This window comes from Lytechinus pictus, chromosome 2 (genome assembly GCF_037042905.1).
Source record: "Lytechinus pictus isolate F3 Inbred chromosome 2, Lp3.0, whole genome shotgun sequence".
In the NCBI taxonomy this organism is placed as follows: domain Eukaryota; kingdom Metazoa; phylum Echinodermata; class Echinoidea; order Temnopleuroida; family Toxopneustidae; genus Lytechinus; species Lytechinus pictus.
In genome coordinates, this window is record NC_087246.1 from 24,153,231 (window position 1) to 24,175,415 (window position 22,185).

The following is a 22,185-nucleotide window of genomic DNA, read 5'->3' on the forward strand; positions in this document are numbered from 1 at the left end:
ATATTATTGGCTTGAAAATAGTTTTCTTCTGTATAATTATCATTTGCTTATATCCATGATAACTGTTATTAACCCTTAACGTGCCATCACTGCCATGAACACATATCTGTGCATCCACTGGAGTGCCACGAACACATTTTTGTGCAATAGTCATACAGCTATTGTTATGCCTATTGTATTTTGAGGAGTGCATTGCATGCATGAGTGATTCCATTGTTCAGTTCAGCTTATGGTCAAGAGGTTTAACATTATTGTCTCATGGGTGATTCTCTTTTTTTATAATAAAACATTTAGATAAAGACTCTTTGAAAAAAAAGTGGCACTCGCTGATTACAGTGAGTGGCACATTAAGAGTTAAGGGAGAGCAGGACAAGTTCGCTCCATTTTCCCTGCTCATCTAGAGCCACCATTTCTTTGGCAGGAATGTGATTTATCATAAATAAAGACCTCCGTAATATCTACCAAATCCTATTTTCACCGAGGACATCCACATGGTTTTGACAAAAACGGGCCCTATACATGCTATAAAGAAAATTTCCGCTTCTGGGCGAACTTGCCCCACCCTGAGGCAAGTTGGCCAGTTGGGCAGGCGAGTTAGCCCATAGGGAAAACAGTGATAACGAATGATGGGTTCAAAGGCACAAAACATGTATTTATGGATTATTCATGTATAGTTGTTGTATCAAAATAAATGTGTCGTGCCTTTGAACATGAATATGTCCGTATTTATACTACTTTTTAACATAATCTATGAAAAGGGATATATTAAAGGGATGGTCTGGGCTGAAAATATTTATATCTAAATAAATAGAGTAAAATGCACAAAGCAAAATGCTGAAAATTTCATCAAAATCGGATAACAAACAACGAAGTTATTGAATTTCAAAGTTTATCAATATTTTGCGAAAACTGTTATATTCACATCGTCATAAATATTCATTAGGTGAGCCAATGATGCCACATCTCCACTTTCCTTTTTCTTATGTTATTACATGAAATGATAAATGTTTCACTTACATGTGTAAGTGATGTGTCTCCATTATGATGAAATAAGTTCAGGCAATAAAAATCAATTGTCAATCCAATTGTTTTAGTTCTTGGTAGAAAATTTTTCATATAATAAAATACAAAAGAACATGTGGGGATATGACATAATTCAACCCACCTAATGAATATCCATAAAGACATGCCTAGAACTGTTTCACCGGAATAATGCAAATCTTTAAAATTCAATAACTTCGTTATTTGTTATTCGATTTTGATCAAATTTCAGTATTTTGCTTTGTAAATTTTACTCTATTTCTTGAGATATAATTTATATCTCAATAAATAGAGTAAATAGAATAAAAGAGGTGGTCCAGGCTAGAGATATTTAAAATATCTCTAGCCTGGACCACCGCTTTAAGCATGTCATGTAATGTATTCAAGAACATTTTTTATATGTAGATAAAATCAGGGCGGATCTGGACCTACCCCGTCGCAAAGGGAGCGAACTTGCCCCTCGGTCAGCCATTTTCTTTTCTTAAGTTCTTCGCAAAATATACAACCTATGTTGAAGTATCAATGGCATATTTCAGTAAGCGAATATCACACCTTTCTAGCAACAACACTTTTTGTAACTGCATTCGTGATTGTCTATAGAGAAATACAAGAAATTTGAAATATCTTTGTTTTTACAAACTGGCCTCGAAATGGATAAGCCGTCGTAATTTTCTGGGATTCCGAGCCCATGACCTCTCGCAAAAGTATGTTGCTACCTTCGGGTATGTTGTCATTACAACATCAACAAAACTTATATCCAATCACAGCAAAGGGGAGAATCACGTGGGCGGACTCTCCTCGCTCTCCCATATGTATCATTATCGTGCTATGTATACTCTCATACTCCAGAATGGTGTCTTAAGGGCCAATTATCATATTCCATTATTTATAGATATCATTCATATAGGGATTGGAAAGGGGGTAGAGTAGGGAATAACGAATAGAGAAGGAAGCTGAGACAAAGCGTCAAACTATTTTTAAAGTATAAGTTTTTTCGGTTGCAACTCTAATAAGAAAAATCTTCAGGATATTACAAATGTATAATTTTACAGGATTTTTTCTAAGTGTAAACTTTTTTTTGATACGCACTGTATAGACATTTTTGGCGATTCAATATATGGATACAGTAGCGAACGCAGGATTTTTGAGGGGGGGGGGGGGGGGCTTCCAGGTATATCAAAAAAAGTCGACAAGCAAAAAAAAGGTCTTCAACAAAAATATGAGGTTGTAACCACTGGTGGATCCAGGGAAGGGGGGCACAGTCGGCACGTGCCCCCTTTTGAGAGGCACAATTAAAATTTGTAATGTAAAAATGCCGTTAAAACAGAAGTATTTTGGAACCCCTTTTTTGCTTGTCAATTTTTTTCGTCGACGAAATCCCCTTAATTTTTGGTTAAACCCCCTTTTTTTTGGGGGGGGGGGGGTGGGCTTGTCAAATTTTTCCTCGGGAAAATGTGCCCCTCTTTCGTAAAATCCTGGATCCGCCCCAGGTCGTTACGTACCAAAAACAATTAGTAGGAGGATTGGTATCCATGTGACCACCTCCCTGCGTACAAAATCGTGATGGGTTTAAAAAAAAAATTAAGGGGAGGGTTAAACCCTTGTCCCCTCCACCTGCGTACGCCGCTGGATGGATCTAATCCGAAACGGAGTCATTAATGAAGTCAAGCACCCGAGTGAAAATGTTGAAAAGGAAAAATTAAACAAGCATGCACCGAAAACAACGAAAATAAATTTCATCAATTTGATTTTATGCCTTTTGAGACGATGACAGGTGAATGTTTTTTTAATTTTTTTTTCATTAGTCACTTTATTGGTAAATCTGTACATTTAAAGAAAATTATACAATACGCCAAGGATAAAATTCATTAAAAAGAACCAAAATCTTAAAACATAATACAATATAATATCTCTTATGGACAATGATTGAGACAGAAGAAAAAAATGCAAAAGCGGTGGTACTATAGCTAAAAACACAAGCCGTGAAAAACCCATAAAAATTAGCTGTACGAATTTCTGCATAACCATATAAATCAACTAGGACTATGATTGATTAGTTCGCACCTTTGAATAAACCGGAATAATCCACTTCAAATCAGTTTCAGTTATCCATTTCACTGTTTATCACTCTTATTATATTTCATTATCTAAAGCAGTTGAGTATACGGCGTAGCATAGTAATGCATCATCGAAACTTCAGTGCTTAAATCTATCACTTTTGAGTGAAATAATTCACATGCATATCTTCTTTATTTAGTTTCTTGAATATGTTATCAGAATTATCAGGAATATTTCTATATTGTAATTTAAGAAATTACAGTAATGAAGTTTGCCATTGTTTACGCTTTTAACACTTGAAACATTTTAAATTTGTAAAGAGTGCGTTGTAAATTGTATGTATAATCATTATTAATTCGCAGTCAAATAATTTTGAGGGGGACTTGATTTTATTGAGAGTGGAGTGGAGGGGGGGGGGGGGCTTCAAATCCCCTCCCCTCCCTGTAGAACGGCGCATGCACTAATCCTGATGTTAATTATTCACGGTGCCAATGTTTTTATTATATTCATAATAATGTTTCACTCTTGATTGGTCGTTAATCATATTTATTACTTTTGTTCAAAACGTTGATTTCAAACAAGTTTGTTATTAATAATGGCATGACTTTTAGATACATGTCTTTTGACTTGTGGGTTGTAAATACAGGATACACCAATAATTATAGTTTCGATTAAAGTATATACGGATACTTGACATAAGCATGGTAATGCAGTGCACCCTTGCAGACGAATATTTCTCTCATATAGCTACCAGATATAGCTCCTCTAAGTACTCCAAACCTGCAAACGGTTCAAGCGTAAACACTGTAAAAATTGTTGTATTAATACTGACACCAATTGGTGTTAACAGAGGACCATACCCAAGGAGGTTTGATTTCAGTATAGGTAAGTACAATACCTTCATGATTGGGTTAAAATGGAAAATCAAACATACGTCGATATTTCAAATGCTTTTCATCTTTGTTTGCGGATGAGGGTATTACTTCAAACGAGGGTATTTGTACTTATCACTATGGTAAGGGATCGTTCAATTTTTATACGATCCTGTATCGTATTCCTTGGACATTAAAGGAGAAGAGGAGGAGGAGGAAGAAAAAGAAGAATAAGAAGAATAAGAAGAAGAAAAAAAAAGAAGAAGAGATGCCTCAAAATGTTACCCCAAAGTGGTATTTTTTATTCAAAATATTATAGTGAAGGCCAAAAATTCCCATCGAATCTGTTGGTAGATCTGGCCGATTTGACATGCCATATCTATTACAGACGTTATTTTTATTATTCAAAAATTGTCAAATTTCAAAGTGATATGCGCCGTATCTAAACCTCGTGGCTCGTAAAATTTTGCTCTTTAATAAATCCTGGTTAACCGATCCCAGTTGGAATATACCCGACTGGGGTAACCAGCCCATTTTGCATACAGTGCAATTCAATACAGCGAATATTGAAGATAATTTTGTCTTTATTTATATATCTATTTATTTATTGTTTTTGTACTTGACAGATAGGTGAACTCCCATACTTGTCAATTGTAGTTTGGCCCTGTCGTCTTCAATACTTGTCAATTCAATCAAGGGACGTCATGTCGACGTATGAAGATCACACCGTTTCTTCAAGTAACCCTGGTCATAGAAGGGATGACAATGTCTTATCATCAATGGGTGAAAACAATGAGATGGACAGAAGCGAATTTTTATCAGGCGAGGACCGAAGCACGAGGGATGCGGATACTGATGGGCACCAACATGGCGATGGCTCTGGTGATGTTCCTACGCCTAAGGTCTGGCAGGAATCCTACACTTGCAGTGTCCTGGTCTGTCTTTTTATAGCCATAGGACTGCTAGTAATGTGCATCCCAATATTACCAAGTAGAATCAATTCTGCTTACGCGTTCATCTCCGAGTTGATCATTATTAGGAACATTGTACTGATTATTGTTATAGTGTCAACTTTTGCTGTGATGGTGTGGTTGAGTCTTAGAGTAGTGCAACTGCATAATAAATGTTTGGTCCTCTGGCCTCGCCGGTGCAAACACTGTGATTTTGCACTGATCCAGATTAAACTTCTCGAAAAGGCTATTGAAAAACGGCAGACATTTAAGCTGGACAAGATGAAAAAAATGCAACGAGAAAATGGGGAAGTGCCAACAGTAAGCAACGTCACGCAAAATATAGTTTACATATTTTCAGGCCTAGCATTCTTATATATATTTACCAAATTAGTGAATATATATTTATGTTTTGATAAATATTCAATGAACAGCCCCGCTAATGCCACAAACACTGAACTTATTAGTGTATTTGTCAGCTATTCGTTCATATTTGCAGTTGTCTACTGCTTAAGTTTCCACCTAATTCCTAATTATTGTGACGCTTTCATTATTGCAGTGCCACGGATGCGTTGGACCTCTATTTTGTTGATTGAAGTGGGAATATGGATATGTATACAAAGATTGGTCTCGCCGTTTACCTACGATTTCGAAGATTCCTCTGATAAACAGCGCATAGTATATCTATGTTCGAGGAACGACTCTGCAGGAAAATTTGTGAATGGCGTTTTGTCCATCTTTCAACCATTTACGATAGAACTTCCCATCATGATTACTTGGTTGTTCATTGAAATGAGATCACAATTCCTTCCACAACAAGCCTATGACATCATGAAAACCACCCATACAGAAAACGGTATTTCTGTCACTGGTCACGACCTAGTTCGCCGATCGAATTGGAGCAGTCTTCGAAGGATCCTCTGTAATTCTTTAGCAGTCCGTAGGAAGATATCAAACCCGAATGAATCCTACGTTCGTCGGTTCCGAAGTTCTCAATCAAATGGAGGGATCAGTTATGATAGCATCGAAATGCAGTCATTTGGGGCTCATGAGGACTCACTTGGTTGTCGATGTCCTGAATGTGTAAAGGTATCACCAAACCCAAATGCATGTAACAGGGTGTCAGCAGGAGCTCTATCTAATAACATGGAAAAGATAGTAGCAGTAACATTATTGATATGCATCGTGTACCTTGGGTTGAGTAACCTTGTTCTAGCAGGGAACTACCCAAAGCTCCGTGGTCGCTACCTTCAATGGTTTTTGAGGATGGCATTCTTCACACCCATGATTATGATTATTGTCAGGCATAGAAACTTAATCCGAGGGGATGATGGAAGCCATGTGGCCAGGGTAGAGGGCGCCATATCTCAGGAAAATAACATAATGTTAATCATAACAGTGACTGGAGCCTTCCTGTTTGAAACGGCTTGTTTTGTTTCTTCTGTTGGTAACCTTTGTACAGTGATAGGATTGTCTGAAGATGAAATTGCGATGAACATTGTCAGTGTTTTTGCCAGCTTGTTTGGCGTTTGCCGAAAATACTACCAATCTATTTTTCTTCTCTGCGTACAGCGCCTCCAACCAAGAGATGATAGCGATAAAAAGTGGACCTTACTTTGTTTAATCGTTGTTGGAATGACCAACGTAACTCAATGGATGTATGACAGTCTGGTTCACGAAGTAGGGTCGTCTGTAGCATGGCCGACTTTAAGTATGTTTTTTGATGGCAAGATCGGACCGGTCATCGGGATGCTATGTGTTCCTTTTCTTCATTTGTACGAGCTTCATGCGGCAACCATTGCATATGAAATGTACAAAGTTATTTGGAGGCTGTAGAAATCATTGAAGGAATCATTAAAGGCACAGATGCATACATGTTAAATTTAAAAATATAAAAGGAAATAATATCATGATATCATAACAATCACCGTTATAGAAAGCAAGTATTTTTGTTGTTGCTACTTTCGAACGCAGTCAGATATGGATCACTGACAGACTGAGAAGGATCTTAATGGTCAGTAGCTATGGCACGGGAACAAGTAAATACAAGCCATTGCTTTTTATTGGGCCTCTCCATTTTTACAGAATATAAATCTACTTAGTGTCATACTTTATTTGTTAGTGATTGTAATAAGTATAAGGCCATTTAGCTGTTTTAAGTGTAATAATGATACATATTTTTTTATTGCATTGACTTATCTTTTTTTTTTACCAAACTGTTTTTCCTGATTTGTATCTTGTTGGAAATGAAATAAATGACATGAAAATGAAATAAAGTTAGTGATAATAAGTAAGGCCAGACTAAAGAAATGGACATCATGCAAATTGAAACAGACATGAGCAAGTCAACCATTCAAGTATTTTTTAGACTATTCTTACTAAGGACTTTTTTTTCAATTCGTTTTATTTCGTGTCTTAGGATTAAGTCTTCCTAAGGTAGAGGCAAATATTTGTGCTGATACGTCTGGTGCGGAAAATAGTGCATTCTCGTGTATATAGTATGAAATACAAACTGTTGTATTGAAAAGATAATTTGTATCTACAAGTATCTACCAAGATGGTAATTCGGCGATTGGCGACCGCCGAAATATGATGCGCGTGGAAACTGCTAATCTTTGATAGACGGTTAGGCTTTGAAAAATAAGGGAAAAAAAGTAGGTGTCCTAGCCTAATAGATCAGTTGCTGGTTCAATCGATTAGAGATACAACGAACATTTGAAATATTCTGACAAAGATAGTTTATTAATCATATGAAATTGTCATCTACAGATATTTTCTTGATGAAACGAATGACTCAAATTCACTGAAAGCCTTGCATCATGGTCGAGAGCAACGAAAATTTATATATATTAATAATCTTATTGAAGAAATCTTATAGAAATAGTCCCATTGTAATTCAAATCATTGCTATAATAGTTTTGACCATTGCTACATATTTTATTGTAACTAACTACCCCCAGTTCTTTAATCAGTTGACATGGTTGAGAGATTTCATGTTGCATATTGTACATTGTCATTGTCTACAACCTTTATTAATCAGTTTTGTGAATTGATACTTTTTTCATTATAATAAACAACAAAATTTTCTTTATCATGTTTATATGCATAATTGATTTTTAGGTTTCATTGCAGTATATACAGTTGTTAAAATTGATTTCGTGTTTTTTTAAAAAATTATATTCGTATATTTTACAGTGACTATTGCACAATCTTATATATCGGATTAATTTGTATGGGCTCGAATGTCTTTACTTGATTTGTATTTTATTGAACATGAAATAAAGGAAATTAAGAAGAATGATGTTTCGTGTAATATCTACGCGGTCCATCAATAATTAGTCAATATGATAAAGTAACTGTTCACGAACCAAAAGTGCAAAATGGAAAGGGAAATTAGGCCATATGGTCATTGGAATAAATGACTAGTGAGTAAAGGACCACGATCGACGGTTGGACCAAACAATAATCGGACCAAATTGATATTGGTAAGATAGGTCCTATAGCCATGTAGCTGTTATACGATCCAAGAATACTGAGAATAAGACCATTATTATTTTTATTTTTTTCAAATTTTAATATTCTTTTACATTGGCGTAAAAAGTCAAAGATAGTGTAGAGGTCCTGCGGGGTAGATTTTCTAAATAGGCCTATTTACGAACGAGAGATCAGATTAATTAACAAGTGGAACGCCTCTGGCAGTCTCGCCTGCATTACGCGATTTAATATAGCAGCAGTGCTAACTTTGAAAACTACTATAAAATAATCATTCACAAAAACACCATTCATATAATGACATAATACCACATTCATTGACCATAAATGACATTTGAACGGTGACTTACACCCATGTCCACATTTCATTCACTCTATCCATAAACTTTCAAAGTTATGATGGCAATTCAACAATTACCCCAACATGTCCTAAGTTTATTGACCTTAACTGATCTTTGACCTTGGTTTTGTGACCTGAAACTCACAGGGGATGTTCAGTGATACTTGATTACTCTTATATCCCAAGTTTTACGAACTAGATCCATAAACTTTCAGAGTTAGGATGGTAATTTAACAAATACCCCTAACACGGCCAAAGTTCATTGACCTTAAATGACCATTAACCATAGTCATGTGACCTGAAACTCGCACAGGATATTCAGTGGTACTTGATTAACCTATTGTCCAAGTTTCATGAACTAGATCCAAACAAATTTTCAAAGTTATGATGGTAATTCAACAAATACCCCCAACTTGGCCAAAGTTCATTGACCCTAAATGACCTTTGATCTTAGTCATGTGACCTGAAACTCGAGCAGGATGTTCGCTATACTTAATAAACCTTATGCCCAAGTTTCATGAACTAGGTCCATATACTTTATAAGTTATGATGTCATTTCAAAAACTTAACCTTAGGTTAAGATTTGATGTTGACGCCGCCGCCGCCGGAAAAGTCTCGCTCTGCTATGCAGGCGAGACAAAATGACCTTTTTAAAATGAGAATCTATTTTTTTTGACAGATTTTAACATTATACAGAGAGTCCTATTTAAACCTTCTCAATTTTCTTTTCCCCCCCTTTTTTTCTCGGTAATAATAGTTAATTGGAGGGGCAATATCCCCAAGCCCCTGTACCCCCAGTACGACAGCGATAGTGGCTATGGGGATGATTTGGGTCCGGATTTGGGTAAAAAGCGTTTTAAAATAAGAGTTTTTATGAAATTTTCTGCATTAAAGCCCAATGTGCCCCATTGTCCACTTCTTGTTTCTTGTTTTGTAAAGGTTTCGATTGATTGTTTATTAACGAACATGGTTAATTGATTGATTGTTTGGTTGATCTATTTTTCGTTCACGTTACCGTTGCATTAATATTATTAATCATACAAAACTGTTAAAGATTGGGGGGAGAAAATGAATGGGGCAAGGTTTACAGATTTTCTGTAGTTTTTACAGTTTTTACAGGCCATCCGCCCTCCCCAGTTCTCTAATTCTCCTAATCGTTCTGTGATGCTCCAGAGCCAGGAGTCCAAACTCCATTTGGAGGTTAAACTAAGCTGAACAATCATGTTAGAGTTCAGCCCCGCCAGAGCCTCCCCGATTAGACTTCTCTTTGACAAGCCAAAAAAAAAAAGGGGGGGGGGAGTCAGCAGTCAAAACTGTTGGCCATTTAGTAAAGACAAGACCCCCCCCAAAAAAAAAAAAAAAAAATGTGACTATTGTTGGGCATCGTGTTGTCCCCCTAAAACTGTTTAACTTCCTATTTTTTCTTGCTTTAGATTTTTTTGGAGGGGGGGGGGTCGATCGAACCCCCGAACACCCCTTCTACTAGCTTGAAGTTACACAGGCGCAACGAAAGAAATTTGAGATGTAGGGGCAAGTATTATGATCCTTCAGGAAGTTAACAAGGTTGGGCACGGTTGAATGTTGCTTGTATAATGCAAGTTGAAATTTGTTACCGTCTTCCCAAATATTCTTTCTCCTCTTTCTTTCTTTCTCTCTCTCTTTCTTCCTTCATCCATCTATCTATCTATTCATCTATCTATTTATTTTTTATTGGGGAGCTAGGGAGAAGGGGGAGCGCGCACGATTGCTCCCTACCCCGATGCTTTTCCCCCAGTGCCGCTGGAATCATAGGCGGAAATCTGTAAGTAGGGGGGGGGGGACCAGAGCGTGGAAAATTTGACAAGCCCTCCCCCCCCCAAAAAAAAGGAAGGTTATTACCAAAAAAGTAAGGTCATTTTAACCCAAACAAGTGGAACGCCTCAGGCAGTCTCGCCTGCATTACGCGATTTAATACAGCAGCAGTCCTAACTTTGAAAACTACTATAAAATAATAATTCACAAAAACACCATTAATATAATAACATAATAACACGTTCATTGACCATAAATTACATTTGAACGGTGACTAAAGACTTGTCAACTACACCCATGTCCACATTTTATTCACTCTATCCATAAACTTTCAAAGTTATGATGGCAATTCAACAATTACCCCAACATGGCCTAATTTTATTGACCTTAACTGACCTTTGACCTTGGATTCGTGACCTGAAACTCACAGGGGATGTCCAGTGATACTTGATTACCCTTATATCCCAAGTTTTATGAACTAGATCCATAAACTTTCAGAGTTAGGATGTTAATTCAACAAATTCCCCTAACACGGCCAAAGTTCATTGACCTTAAATGACCATTGACCATGGTCATGTTACCTGAAACTCGCACAGGATATTCAGGGTACTTGATTAACCTAATGTACAAGTTTCATGAACTAGATTCATAAATTTTCAAAGTTATGATGGTAATTCAACAAATACCCCCAACTTGGCCAAAGTTCTTGACCCTAAATGACCTTTGACCTTGGTCATGTGACCTGAAACTCAGGCAGGGTGTTCAGTAACACTTGATTAACCTAATGTCCAAGTTTCATGAACTAGATCCATACATTTTCAAAGTTATGACAGTAATTCAACAAATACTCCCAACTTGACCTAAGTCCATTGACCCTAAATGACCTTTGACCTTGGTCATGTGACCTGAAACTCGGGCATAATGTTCAATAATACTTGATTAACCTTATGGCAAAGTTTCATGAACTAGGTCTATATACTTTTTAAGTTATGATGTCATTTCAAAAACTTAACCTTAGGTTAAGATTTGATGTTGACGCCGCCGCCGCCGTCGCCGTCGGAAAAGCGGCGCCTATAGTCTCGCTCTGCTATGCATGCAGGCGAGACAAAAAAATTGACAAGTTTTCACCCAAAATTAAGGTCATTTTGTCCAAAATAATGTATTTTTTCGATCGTGAAGAGATGTATCATTCTCCATCAACAAAGACCAAAAATAGTAGGGGGACATTTTATATTGTGTCCCCCCTACTATTTTGGCTACGGGGACGTGTCCCCCCTGGGATTTCCGCCCATGCCTGGAATCACTTTACACGCCGCACATAATGACAAGGGACAAGGAACACTTTCCCATAGGTCGTGTACTTACTTATCAGGGATTTGTGATTTTCTCCTATTACATTTATTCCCTGGGGCATTAATCAAAACCCAGGTAGTATATTGTGTTATGTCCTCATGAAAAAAAAAATAGAATGTGAAGTAAAACTAAAATTTTTTTTATAGCCATTTTATGTATTGGAGTACATGGAAGATTACTCCTTGCCTTACATCACTATTACATCACAAAAATTCATCTATCTCATTGTTTGTCTGATATTCTTCAAAATTTCACTTCCAACTTGTCTGATTTTTCTCTTCCCTCTTAAAAACAAGATTCTATTTCGGTTGGATTCCCTTTCATTTTTCAGTGGCGAAATCGCGATCTGCAGCTGGCTTTGATTCGAATCGGAATTTTCGTTGAGCAGGTTAGCGAGGTCAAATTGTGCGTGCCCTTTTTCGAAACTTTTTTCCGAGTGTTGTTATGGTCGACTATTATATTAACTTCGAACAATATCCTATATTTTATTAATTACCTAGAAATCCATGACATAGCCAAAGTACACAAAAATAATAAGACAACAATTTGTTTATGCTACTGGAACTTCTGGCTCAGCGATTTTTCCTCATCATACCTCATGTTCCGTTTGTAAAAAAAGATCCCTCAACATTCATCGTGATGACAAATTAGAGGATTAGTAGTAATGATAGTAAGAGTTTCGCAATTCATGCATCTCTCCTCAAAATACATATTTTCAGTGTAGTATCATAAAATTGTGTAAGTTGAACGATCCATTCCCTTGATATTAGTTTATATTGTTGTCTGCACTCTGAGATTCATATTGATATAATTCATTATGTTGTCACATACATTAAAACGTTTATAGGTATTCGAAGAGCAAGAGTGCAAATGTTGCACCTCAAGTCGCCCCACTGGTTCGTGGCGTGATTCTACGCCTGATCCTCCGGCCGAGCATCGGCTCACGGCCCGCTGGTATATGCTGTGGCCTTGTACGGGTACGTCGACTGAAATCGAAACTGTTTTCATCAATGTACGAATGTGATAATGAACGAGCGGTGTCACCGCTTCCGGTCAACTAGAACTACGTTGCAGTCGAAGAAGATCGAAAACTCGGCATTTAAACACGTGGACGATCGTGGTCCTGCTCATACCTCCCCAGAAATCCTGATTCTGGTCAAACGACGTTTTGAAACGCACCTTAGTAAGTTTACGATCGGCGTTCTGGTTAAAACGTTGTTTAAATGAAACAAGCATAGACGAAACCGTGTTTTCAACCAATCAAGTATAACTACGCTGATTCTGACGATTTGCAAGAATATTATTAACGCTTCATTATTTTATATAGTCAACAAATATGTACGGCCCTCAGAGGCGGTGGATGGATTCCCGAAGTGACGCCGGAACGTGACCATAGTTCCATCACCCAACCCCCAAACGGAGACCGTACATACCTGGTTTATATCAGAAATCGGTATCATCATATACATGCATACATACAACAGTTAGGAAATGTAATTGAATAAATATATTAAAAACAACAAGATGTGAAATTATCAATAAAATTTGATAAAGTTAATTGCTCACTGTGTGTACGGGCACTCTGTTTCAAAAGATTGGCCTAAGCCCCGCCCGCCAAGCCATAATTTTTTTAACTACATATACTGCTCGGGGTACTATTCCCGGCTTGTGACGTCATGTCTGGATTCATGGCATTTTTGCCAATTTAGTGACATTGGTTGGGACTATCTTTGGTCACATGGCCAGGTTTAGACCAATCACCTGTTAAGATTAATATATAATGAGGGATATAACTTGCAATTAAATTGGTGATATATAAGAAAGTATATCAGAAATAGATAAGTGAATTCTACATGATCTATGTCATCTGGTCAGTGTTCTCGCTGTCATTAGATCACAGATTGACCAGTTCATACATCCGCTGTGGCTGTTCCAACTCCGGTGGTTCCTAACGTAAGACACGGTAGTCAAATGATGACAGGTTCAGAAAGAGAGAGAGAGAAAGAGAGAGATGAAAATAAAAAAAAAAATCCAGTAATTCACTATTAAAAAAAAGCTGTCTATATTGCTTTCAACCTTTTGCAACCTTGATCACCCCTTTGTTAGCCGCTTTCTTCATAACTAATAACTGTAAATTGTGAAATTTATCATATTACTTTGTGGGGAGGGGCAGTTGGCATTACAACCAGTATTGCAATGATTCTGCTTACTTTCATGTATTTTTGAGAAAACAAATCTTGCAATGGGCTTGCGACATGATTCGATATCATCAATGTTTATACATGCACACCCCCACAAACACATATATATAATTATATATATTTATTTACACACACACACACACACACACACACACACACATATATATATATATATATATATATATATATATATATATATATATATATGTGTGTGTGTGTGTAAAGTTATACATGTACAACAGCTTTGGCAACTCTTTTATTTAAATATTGTAAAGAAATGGATGAAGAAAACAATAGTAGGCGTAGCTTAAATCAAAGCAATAGCTTTGGTCCAGCTGAAGAATGGCGGCTTGTCATTGTTCGAAACCCACCTTCACCCGACAAAGGAAATTATAATTGGTATAGTGTCGAAAATCTGTCTATCTGACGGTCAATCGGATCGGGGTCGCCCTAGCCATTAACCCGTCTCTGTGGTCTAGTGGTTAAGGCACCGGCGTTCAAAGCTGGGGGCCCGGGTTCGATTCCCGGCAGAGACATTTTTTGGCATCACCAATTTTTCCAAAGGGTAGATAGCTTTGGGGAACCTTGATTTAAGCTACGCCTACTATTGTTCTCTTCATCCATTTCTTTACAATATATATATATATATAAATATATATATATATATATATATATATATATATATATATATGTATAATATATATGTGTGTGTGTGTGTTGTAAAATTGAAATAGTCTGATTTGGCATATGGAATCAAATAATCAGAAATGGCTTAGTAATTGCCGTAGAAATAAAATCGTAGAGTTTAGTAGCGTAGCTCTCAAAAATGAAAGGTTAACCTCACACTCTTCATCAGTGCCCATGATGTGACAAAAAAGAAGACAATTCAAAATCTATTTCTGAAACAGTCGTAAAAAAATACGTCTGTTCACGGGCATACGGATTGTGAAACTCATCTTTCATATTAAAGTATATGATTCAATGATATTTGCTGCGGTGAAAATTGCTTCGATGGAAAATTTGCGCCTTAAAGACCCCTTTACACCAGATGAAAAGCGAGTGCTACGCGCGGGGCGCGAAACTATTTTGCCCACCACAGTTTCGGACACCAAATATGAATATTCACACACACACACACACACACACACAAGTATACAAACACATTATATCAATCGGAAATTCCAGTGTATGCGCCTACCTTTTTAGTCCCACTTAGAAGGAAAATAATACGAAGAAGAAGAGCCATACACAAACAGATGAAATACACGACTATGGGGATACCAAATGAAAGAAATATAACATCTTCGTTTTTCATCTCCAGAAGCCATTCCCGCACACCTGCAAAGTAATACAAAAGAAGAATTTTCAAGCTGACAACACTTTAATTAATTGTAAAATTTTAAGTTGTATGACTTTGACAACTTTTTAGCACAATATATTATAGTCACAAAATATCATCTTTATCTGTCATTATTATTATCATCATCATCTTTACTAATATACGTACAAAACCCATGGGTTGGTATTCTGAACGTTGTCTTTTCTTCATACTTTATCTTTTCTCAGAGATATGACAAAATCGGTATTCTGGGGGATGTCATAACTTTTGTCACAAAAATTGTCATAAATTTTGTTTCTTCTCTTTAGCGCGCACCAAAAATGCGCGGCTTTAAATGCGCGTAATCCTTTTATACAAGCAAAATATATGACAAAATTTATGACAAGGGGATAGCATTCAATTTTGTGCCAAATACCCCTATACCCTGCCGACTAAATGTCAAGCATATCATGATATTATTTGAATTAGATCGGGGTATTAGTTCCACTCATCCATGACAACTTTCAAAAATATTTCATTTATGCTACAATTAGTAAGGCCCTACATATTAATTTGTAGCGACTTGAACTTTTTCTTCATTCATCAAGTCACAACTTTTTCCAACATTGTAAATACATTTTAGACATTCTTCATTACATCGTTTAATTCATCCGTGGAGACAGCCAACAACAGTGTTTTTCTTAGTTACTCCAATCACAGAGCATCTTATTGTTTACGCGAGCCAATCACAGGCATTTAATCGCACATGAAAAAACTTAACAAAACTTTCACTTTTCACATGTGCTTCTGAGTTTTCCATCTTGCGGTCATGTCACTTTTTGGATGATATTTTGGATACAATTTTCGTTATTTTACATCAACTTTTACTGAGCGTAATTCCTACAGCCGTTTTGGAAATTCGCATCGTTTTTAAAGTGTTCATCTACACCATACCACAAGTTATTATTACAACGGGAAAGTGCAATCTTTTATTGAACTAAGGACTTCGTGATTCGCGATTCTGTCTAGCTAGTTCGTGTTCGCAATATCGTCACGCGTTTGTGTGTTGAACTTCATCTCGAGTTCGCTCCGCTTCGAAGCAGTTCTTCGCATATCGCGTGTGTGTATCTCGGAAGTCTGATTTGTGATTTTGATTGTTGGATTGGATCAAACAAGCTTTCACTTCAGCTCCTTTCCCCAGTTACCTCGGCAAGATCGGTAAGAATTGACACATCATTATTTTATATCTTACACATTGTTCCTTTTCCCCATCTGTTTTCCTTCTTTTTCTATTTCTCTTCTAAAATCCTTCACAGCTAGCTCCTCTTTAGGAGCTGAAGAACAATATTGGATGAGTCGGAGACGAATCCAATATTGCTCTTCAGCGAGTAACAATATTTCTACGCATCCCACGAAAATTGGTCATCCAATATTATCCAATCAGTCAATATTTTACTTTTACAATGCTAAAAATAAAGTAATGAAGCAAAAAAAAAAGTTTCCAGTAACCATGATTTATGGCAATCCTGTAGATCATGAGCATGGCGCCTGAGTATTGTCATTTCAAAAAGAAATCTCTGTAATGAAGTAGAGATGCGCTAGCGTATAGTGCAAGCGCATTTTTATTCAATAAACTGACGCTCCTTTACCACACCTCCTGGCAACTAATACGCAATGCAATTTCATTGTGACATAATAGCTTAATGCGCACAATCATTTATTAACCAATGATAATCTTGTGGGCGGGGCAAAATATTAATTTCGTATAATATTTTCAATATTGGATGGTTTTCATAGGTATATGCACTAGCGTACCTACGGGGGGGGGGCAGGGGGGGCACTCTGCCCCCCCTGACGAGTCACAACCCATGCAAAAACGTATCTTTGCCCCCCTGACGGGCTTGAAAAACCTTTTTTGCCCCCCCTGACGAGCTTTAAGACCTCTAATTCCCCTGACGAGCTTGAAGACCTTTTTTTTTTTTTTTTTTTTTGCTTGTCAAATTTTTTCTGGAACGAAATCCTTTACCGGTATTTGTGATCGAAGACCTTTTTTTTTTTTTTTTTTTTTTTTTTTTTGCTTGTCAAATTTTTGGGCGGACGGTTTTGCCCCCTCTGTGGAAAATCCCAGGTACGCCACTGGATATATGCACGTTAAAATCAGTTTTGTCTCTTTGAAAAACCGTCAGACGTCAAAAAATAGTTGCGCCTCTAAAACCCTACATCTAAATGATAATTATATTACATTGAATGGCTCAGAATGGAATACCAGAAATATTCCAAGAGTTTGGGGAAATATTCCGCGAATCGCAGATGAGTGGAATATTGGCCCTAACGAGTGGAATATTTCTGGAATTTCATGAAATAAAGCCATCCAATATAATCATTATCATCTATCCCACCCCTAGTAAACAAGAAGAGGGAGAAATTTGATTAAACAAGTCATACCACTTATCACATAATGGCATAATCACTTCATTAGATCAAATTTTGGTCGTTGACATGCGACTTGCATGTAGTTCATTATGACGTCATGAGTCGAGCGTAATTGTGACCTATGCTGCGCACCGCATTGCTTTCATTGTTGTACGCATTCGTGCATGCGCACTATACTGTTGAATATGCTCTCATATTCAATTACAGGAGCTTATGGGATATTCTTCAGATTTCGGTCATTCTCGGGATACGCTCTGATACTGCACAGGCAATTGATGCAGACCAAAATACGCGTTTTTAATGTAAGGCTATAACGCTCTTTATAGATGATAATATAAAATATTACTAACATTTAAAAAATATATTTAACTTCAATAATAATGATTTAATAATTTTTCACATTTTTTGAATAATAAGCCTATAACGGGGATATCTCTGGTTTGTTATTTTCTTATGCTAATTTTCGCTGCACCAATAATAAATGAATAGACAACCACGGTCCAAATCGAGGTCGTTCTTCTGGCCGGGATGCGGCAAGTCTGGCCCGGGTGCGAAATTATTTTTCCCACCTCAGGTCCGGGCGCAAATATGAATATTCATGACTTGCGTCTTCAGAATAAGAGTACGCATGCGCGTAATTAATTTTGGCCACGTTAACAGTGATGCATGCCATGCCGCGCCCGTGAATGAATCGGCACACTCAAATTACCGGTTCCCTTACATCATGTACATAGGCCTCAGGCTTAGATCTATATCTTAATCCCAATGTTCTTAACATTATCGAATTTTCATTAATGACAAGACAAAATGCTAGGCTAAACTAGGGCTAGCCTAGGCTAGAGCATTAACTTTATCTCAAATATGGACCTGTCTCATGCCTAATGCCGACTAATGCCATGGTTATTGGAACTGGTTAATTCCGAACTTTACGTCTACTAATGTTAGACCAATGAACTTATAGTAGCATTGCTTTACTACTACCCTGGATTTAATAGGTCTAGTTCGTATATAGAACTAGTCTTAGATTTAGATCTAGTCTATAGTCTCTTGATTTTGATAGACTAGACTGATCTACACTGTATCAGAATACTCATGTCAGTGCATAAAACATGCACATGAAGTTCGTAAACTGCTTATCAGTCTAAATTTTGTTAATCAACTTTAATAAGACATTTACTCTGCGATTGTGAATGGTAGCCCCGCGTGCATGTTCTGTGCACTGATGTGACTATTCGGATACAGTGTAGATCAGAGTCTAGTCTATCAAGATCTAGAGACTTTAGACTAGATCTAAACTAAATCTACTAAGATCTACGACTAGTAAGTTCTATATACGGACTAGACCTATTAAACCCAGGGTATTAAAGAAATGCTACTATAAGCTCATTGGTCTAACGTTAAGTAGGCGTATAATTAGTTCAGAATTAACCAGTTCCAATAACCAATAAAGTTGATTAACAAAATTTAGACTGATAAGCAGTTTACGAACTTCATGTGCATGTTTTATGCACTGACATGAGTATTCTGATACAGTGTAGATCAGTCTAGTCTATCAAAATCAAGAGACTATAGACTAGATCTAAATCTAAATCTAAGACTAGTTTTATATACGGACTAGACCTATTAAATCCAGGGTAGAAAAGCAATGCTACTATCAGCTCATTGGTCTAACGTTAAGTAGACGTATACTTAGTTCAGAATTAACCAGTTCCAATAACCATGGCATTAGTCGGCATTATAGGCATGAGACAGGTCCAGATTTGATATAAAGTTAATGCTCTAGGCTAGCCCTAGTTTAGCCGAGCATTTTGTATTGTCATTAATGACATTTCGATAATGTTAAGAACACTAAGGCCTATATGTACATGATGTAAGGGAACCGGTAATTTGAGTGTGCTGATTCATTCATGGGCGCGGCATGGCATGTATCGCCGTTAGTTACATGGCCACAATTAATTGTGTTAAAGATAAAGTCCATGCGCATGCGTAGGTGCCTACTCTTATTCTGAACACGCAAGTCATGAATATTGATATTTTTGCCCGGAACTACTATGGGGAAAAAAATACGCGGCCCGGGCGCGTAGCTAGCTAGTGACGTCGATGCGCTGGGGCTCCAGGCGACTCGTCATATTATATCCTCTAGTAGCATAAACAAAGACGCCTAATTTGCCTGGTCTGATTTTAAGTGCAATGGTTTCAGGGCTGATGTTTATCAATGATGATTGTTCAAGGTTATAGATTTCACATTTTAAATTTCATTGGAATAAAAATCTGAAATAAAGGCGCTGTATCCCCGAAATAGTATGCTCATAATACTATTCTGTGTAATTCTGTAGCACATTCACTTTTGTTGTTGTTGACTCTAATTTATTGAAAGTATTGTACATATCTACAATTCAACCATGCTATGATTATGCCTGTTTCTGTATTAGGATATATCTTCCAGATGTGTATTTTTTTTAGAAATTGTTGAGAACATAACAAATAGCAATGCGAATAGTAACTGAAAAATTTCGATAGCGAGAATTATATTGGTACTAACTTGTGACTGACCCACCCTGGCTAAGAACAGAATAAAGGTGCAATTATATACTTTCTTGCATACTTGCAACACAAGTAAAATACATTTTGCCACTGCGCCAGGACCAATATATAGGGAGATTGTGATGTAATATGACCGCAGTGGATAAACAACAAACACAAAATGCAAAATTATTTGAACTGAAATTATTCTAACAAGTATCATCTGGGAAAGAGCTTAAAAACCTTGAATATACGTACAAATTAAAGTAAAATCGCCACCTTATATTCATTTGTTTTGTATGATTACCCTCACACCTTCAAACCACTCTGCGGTCCCTGATGACCAATTAATGCACTAAACTGTATAAATCTGTCTCGTGACAGTTAAAATGTTCAGTTAGAATGTTAGCCAATTGTTTTTTTTCGACATGAGCCATTGAGAGCGTATTTTTTTTTTTTGAAATCATGGCTGACCTGAATTACACGGTTCTAGGTATACACTTTTATTAGACCACTTATAATACAAAAAAAAAAAAAACACAGACACACACACCTACGCGGAGGGGGATGGGTACATCCGAAAATTATGATGGCGCCCTTTGATCTCTTGACAGAGAAGTGGTTCCAAAAATCATTATGACCGTTCATCGTTTTTTTTTCAGGGGGGGGGGGGGGGTACGTCAGAAAATATTTGTCCTCCTTTCGAGACAGAAATGTCATTGTTTGGAATCCATATTTTCCCTTGATCAATTCAAATGGTTTTGTTATAGGGTTGTTAATTTTTATTAGACTGTTGTTGAAAAAAAAATTGTTTGTTCATGAAATGTACAGTCCATCAGTTTATTTGATAAAGTAATCATGAATATACCAGTTGGAGATGACACTGCTTCGGTTTGTGTAAAATGAAGAGGGGTCACCAATTCATCAGGTGTCGTCAATTCATCGGGTGTCGACAATTCATCGGGTGTCGACAATCCATCAGGAGTCGATAATCCATCAGTTGTCGCCAATCTATCGGGTGCCGCCAATCCATCGGGTGTAGCCAATCCATCGGGTGTCGACAATCCATCAGGTGTCGACAATCTATCGGGTGTCGCCAATCCATCGGGTGCCGCCAATCCATCGGGTGTAGCCAATCCATCAGGTGTCGTCAATCCATCAGGTGTCGTTAATTCAACTGTCGTGCTCAAGCTTGCAGCAGTCCTTAGTTGAGGTGTCAAGGCACGGCCCCAGGCCGGGGTCGCAGCGGGTGTAAAGACGGTTACCGTGTCTGTGAGCAAGTAGAAAATCCTTCATATTACAATTATCAAATGCAATATTTTGTTTTGAAAAAAGTTTTGAAAAAACAAATATGTGTTTAGCTGGATACGCAACCTGTTCTTGATTACGAGTGCTTAGAGTGTCTCTTTTTAAAAGTGATTAAGTACATAAAAAAATCAGCTCGCGCTCCGCACTCACAAAATTCATTCAAAATTCATTCAAATTCAAGACACATAAATTGTTATTGATTAATTCTTACAAAAACGTCCTAACTGACCCTTTAACGTCACTGGGCATACGTCATAAATCTCAGCTGGCGCTTTGCTTCTAACTTGTTAGGTGTGTGTACTGGTTCATTTATCCATTCTGTGGCCCATGACTCCGGCTCCATTTCGTCGTCCCCTCCATGGGGCATGGTGTTTGTAAGTTCACTAGAAGCTGTAAAGCTTTAATCTGGAATGACCCTACTCTCTAGCCCCAACGGATTCCCGCCGGCGGCGAAATTATTTTTTCCCCACCGCAGTTCTGGAAGCCAATTTACACGTGCATCGGC

General features: G+C 37.3%; 1 protein-coding gene across 3 annotated transcripts in view; it reads right to left on the minus strand.

Annotated features, from left to right (window-relative positions):
• Positions 1-9,496: 9,496 nt before the first annotated feature.
• The window catches only part of LOC129282576 (uncharacterized), a 39,769-nt gene continuing 27,080 nt past the window's right edge, over positions 9,497-22,185 (minus strand). Inside the window, exons 14-17 of one of the 3 annotated variants that reach the window (XR_010296587.1) lie at positions 21,241-21,642; positions 15,297-15,436; positions 13,659-13,845; positions 13,218-13,479 (exon numbers count right to left, since the gene is read on the minus strand). Coding sequence is in view for 2 of the 3 variants with exons in the window: in XM_064113824.1 (XP_063969894.1) it covers positions 13,792-13,845; positions 15,297-15,436; positions 21,241-21,642 (596 nt within the window). In the remaining variant the exon portion in view is untranslated. Of the gene's footprint in view, positions 13,846-15,296; positions 15,437-21,240; positions 21,643-22,185 lie in introns of all 3 variants that reach the window. The other 2 variants (XM_064113824.1, XM_064113831.1) reach the window with 2 other exon arrangements.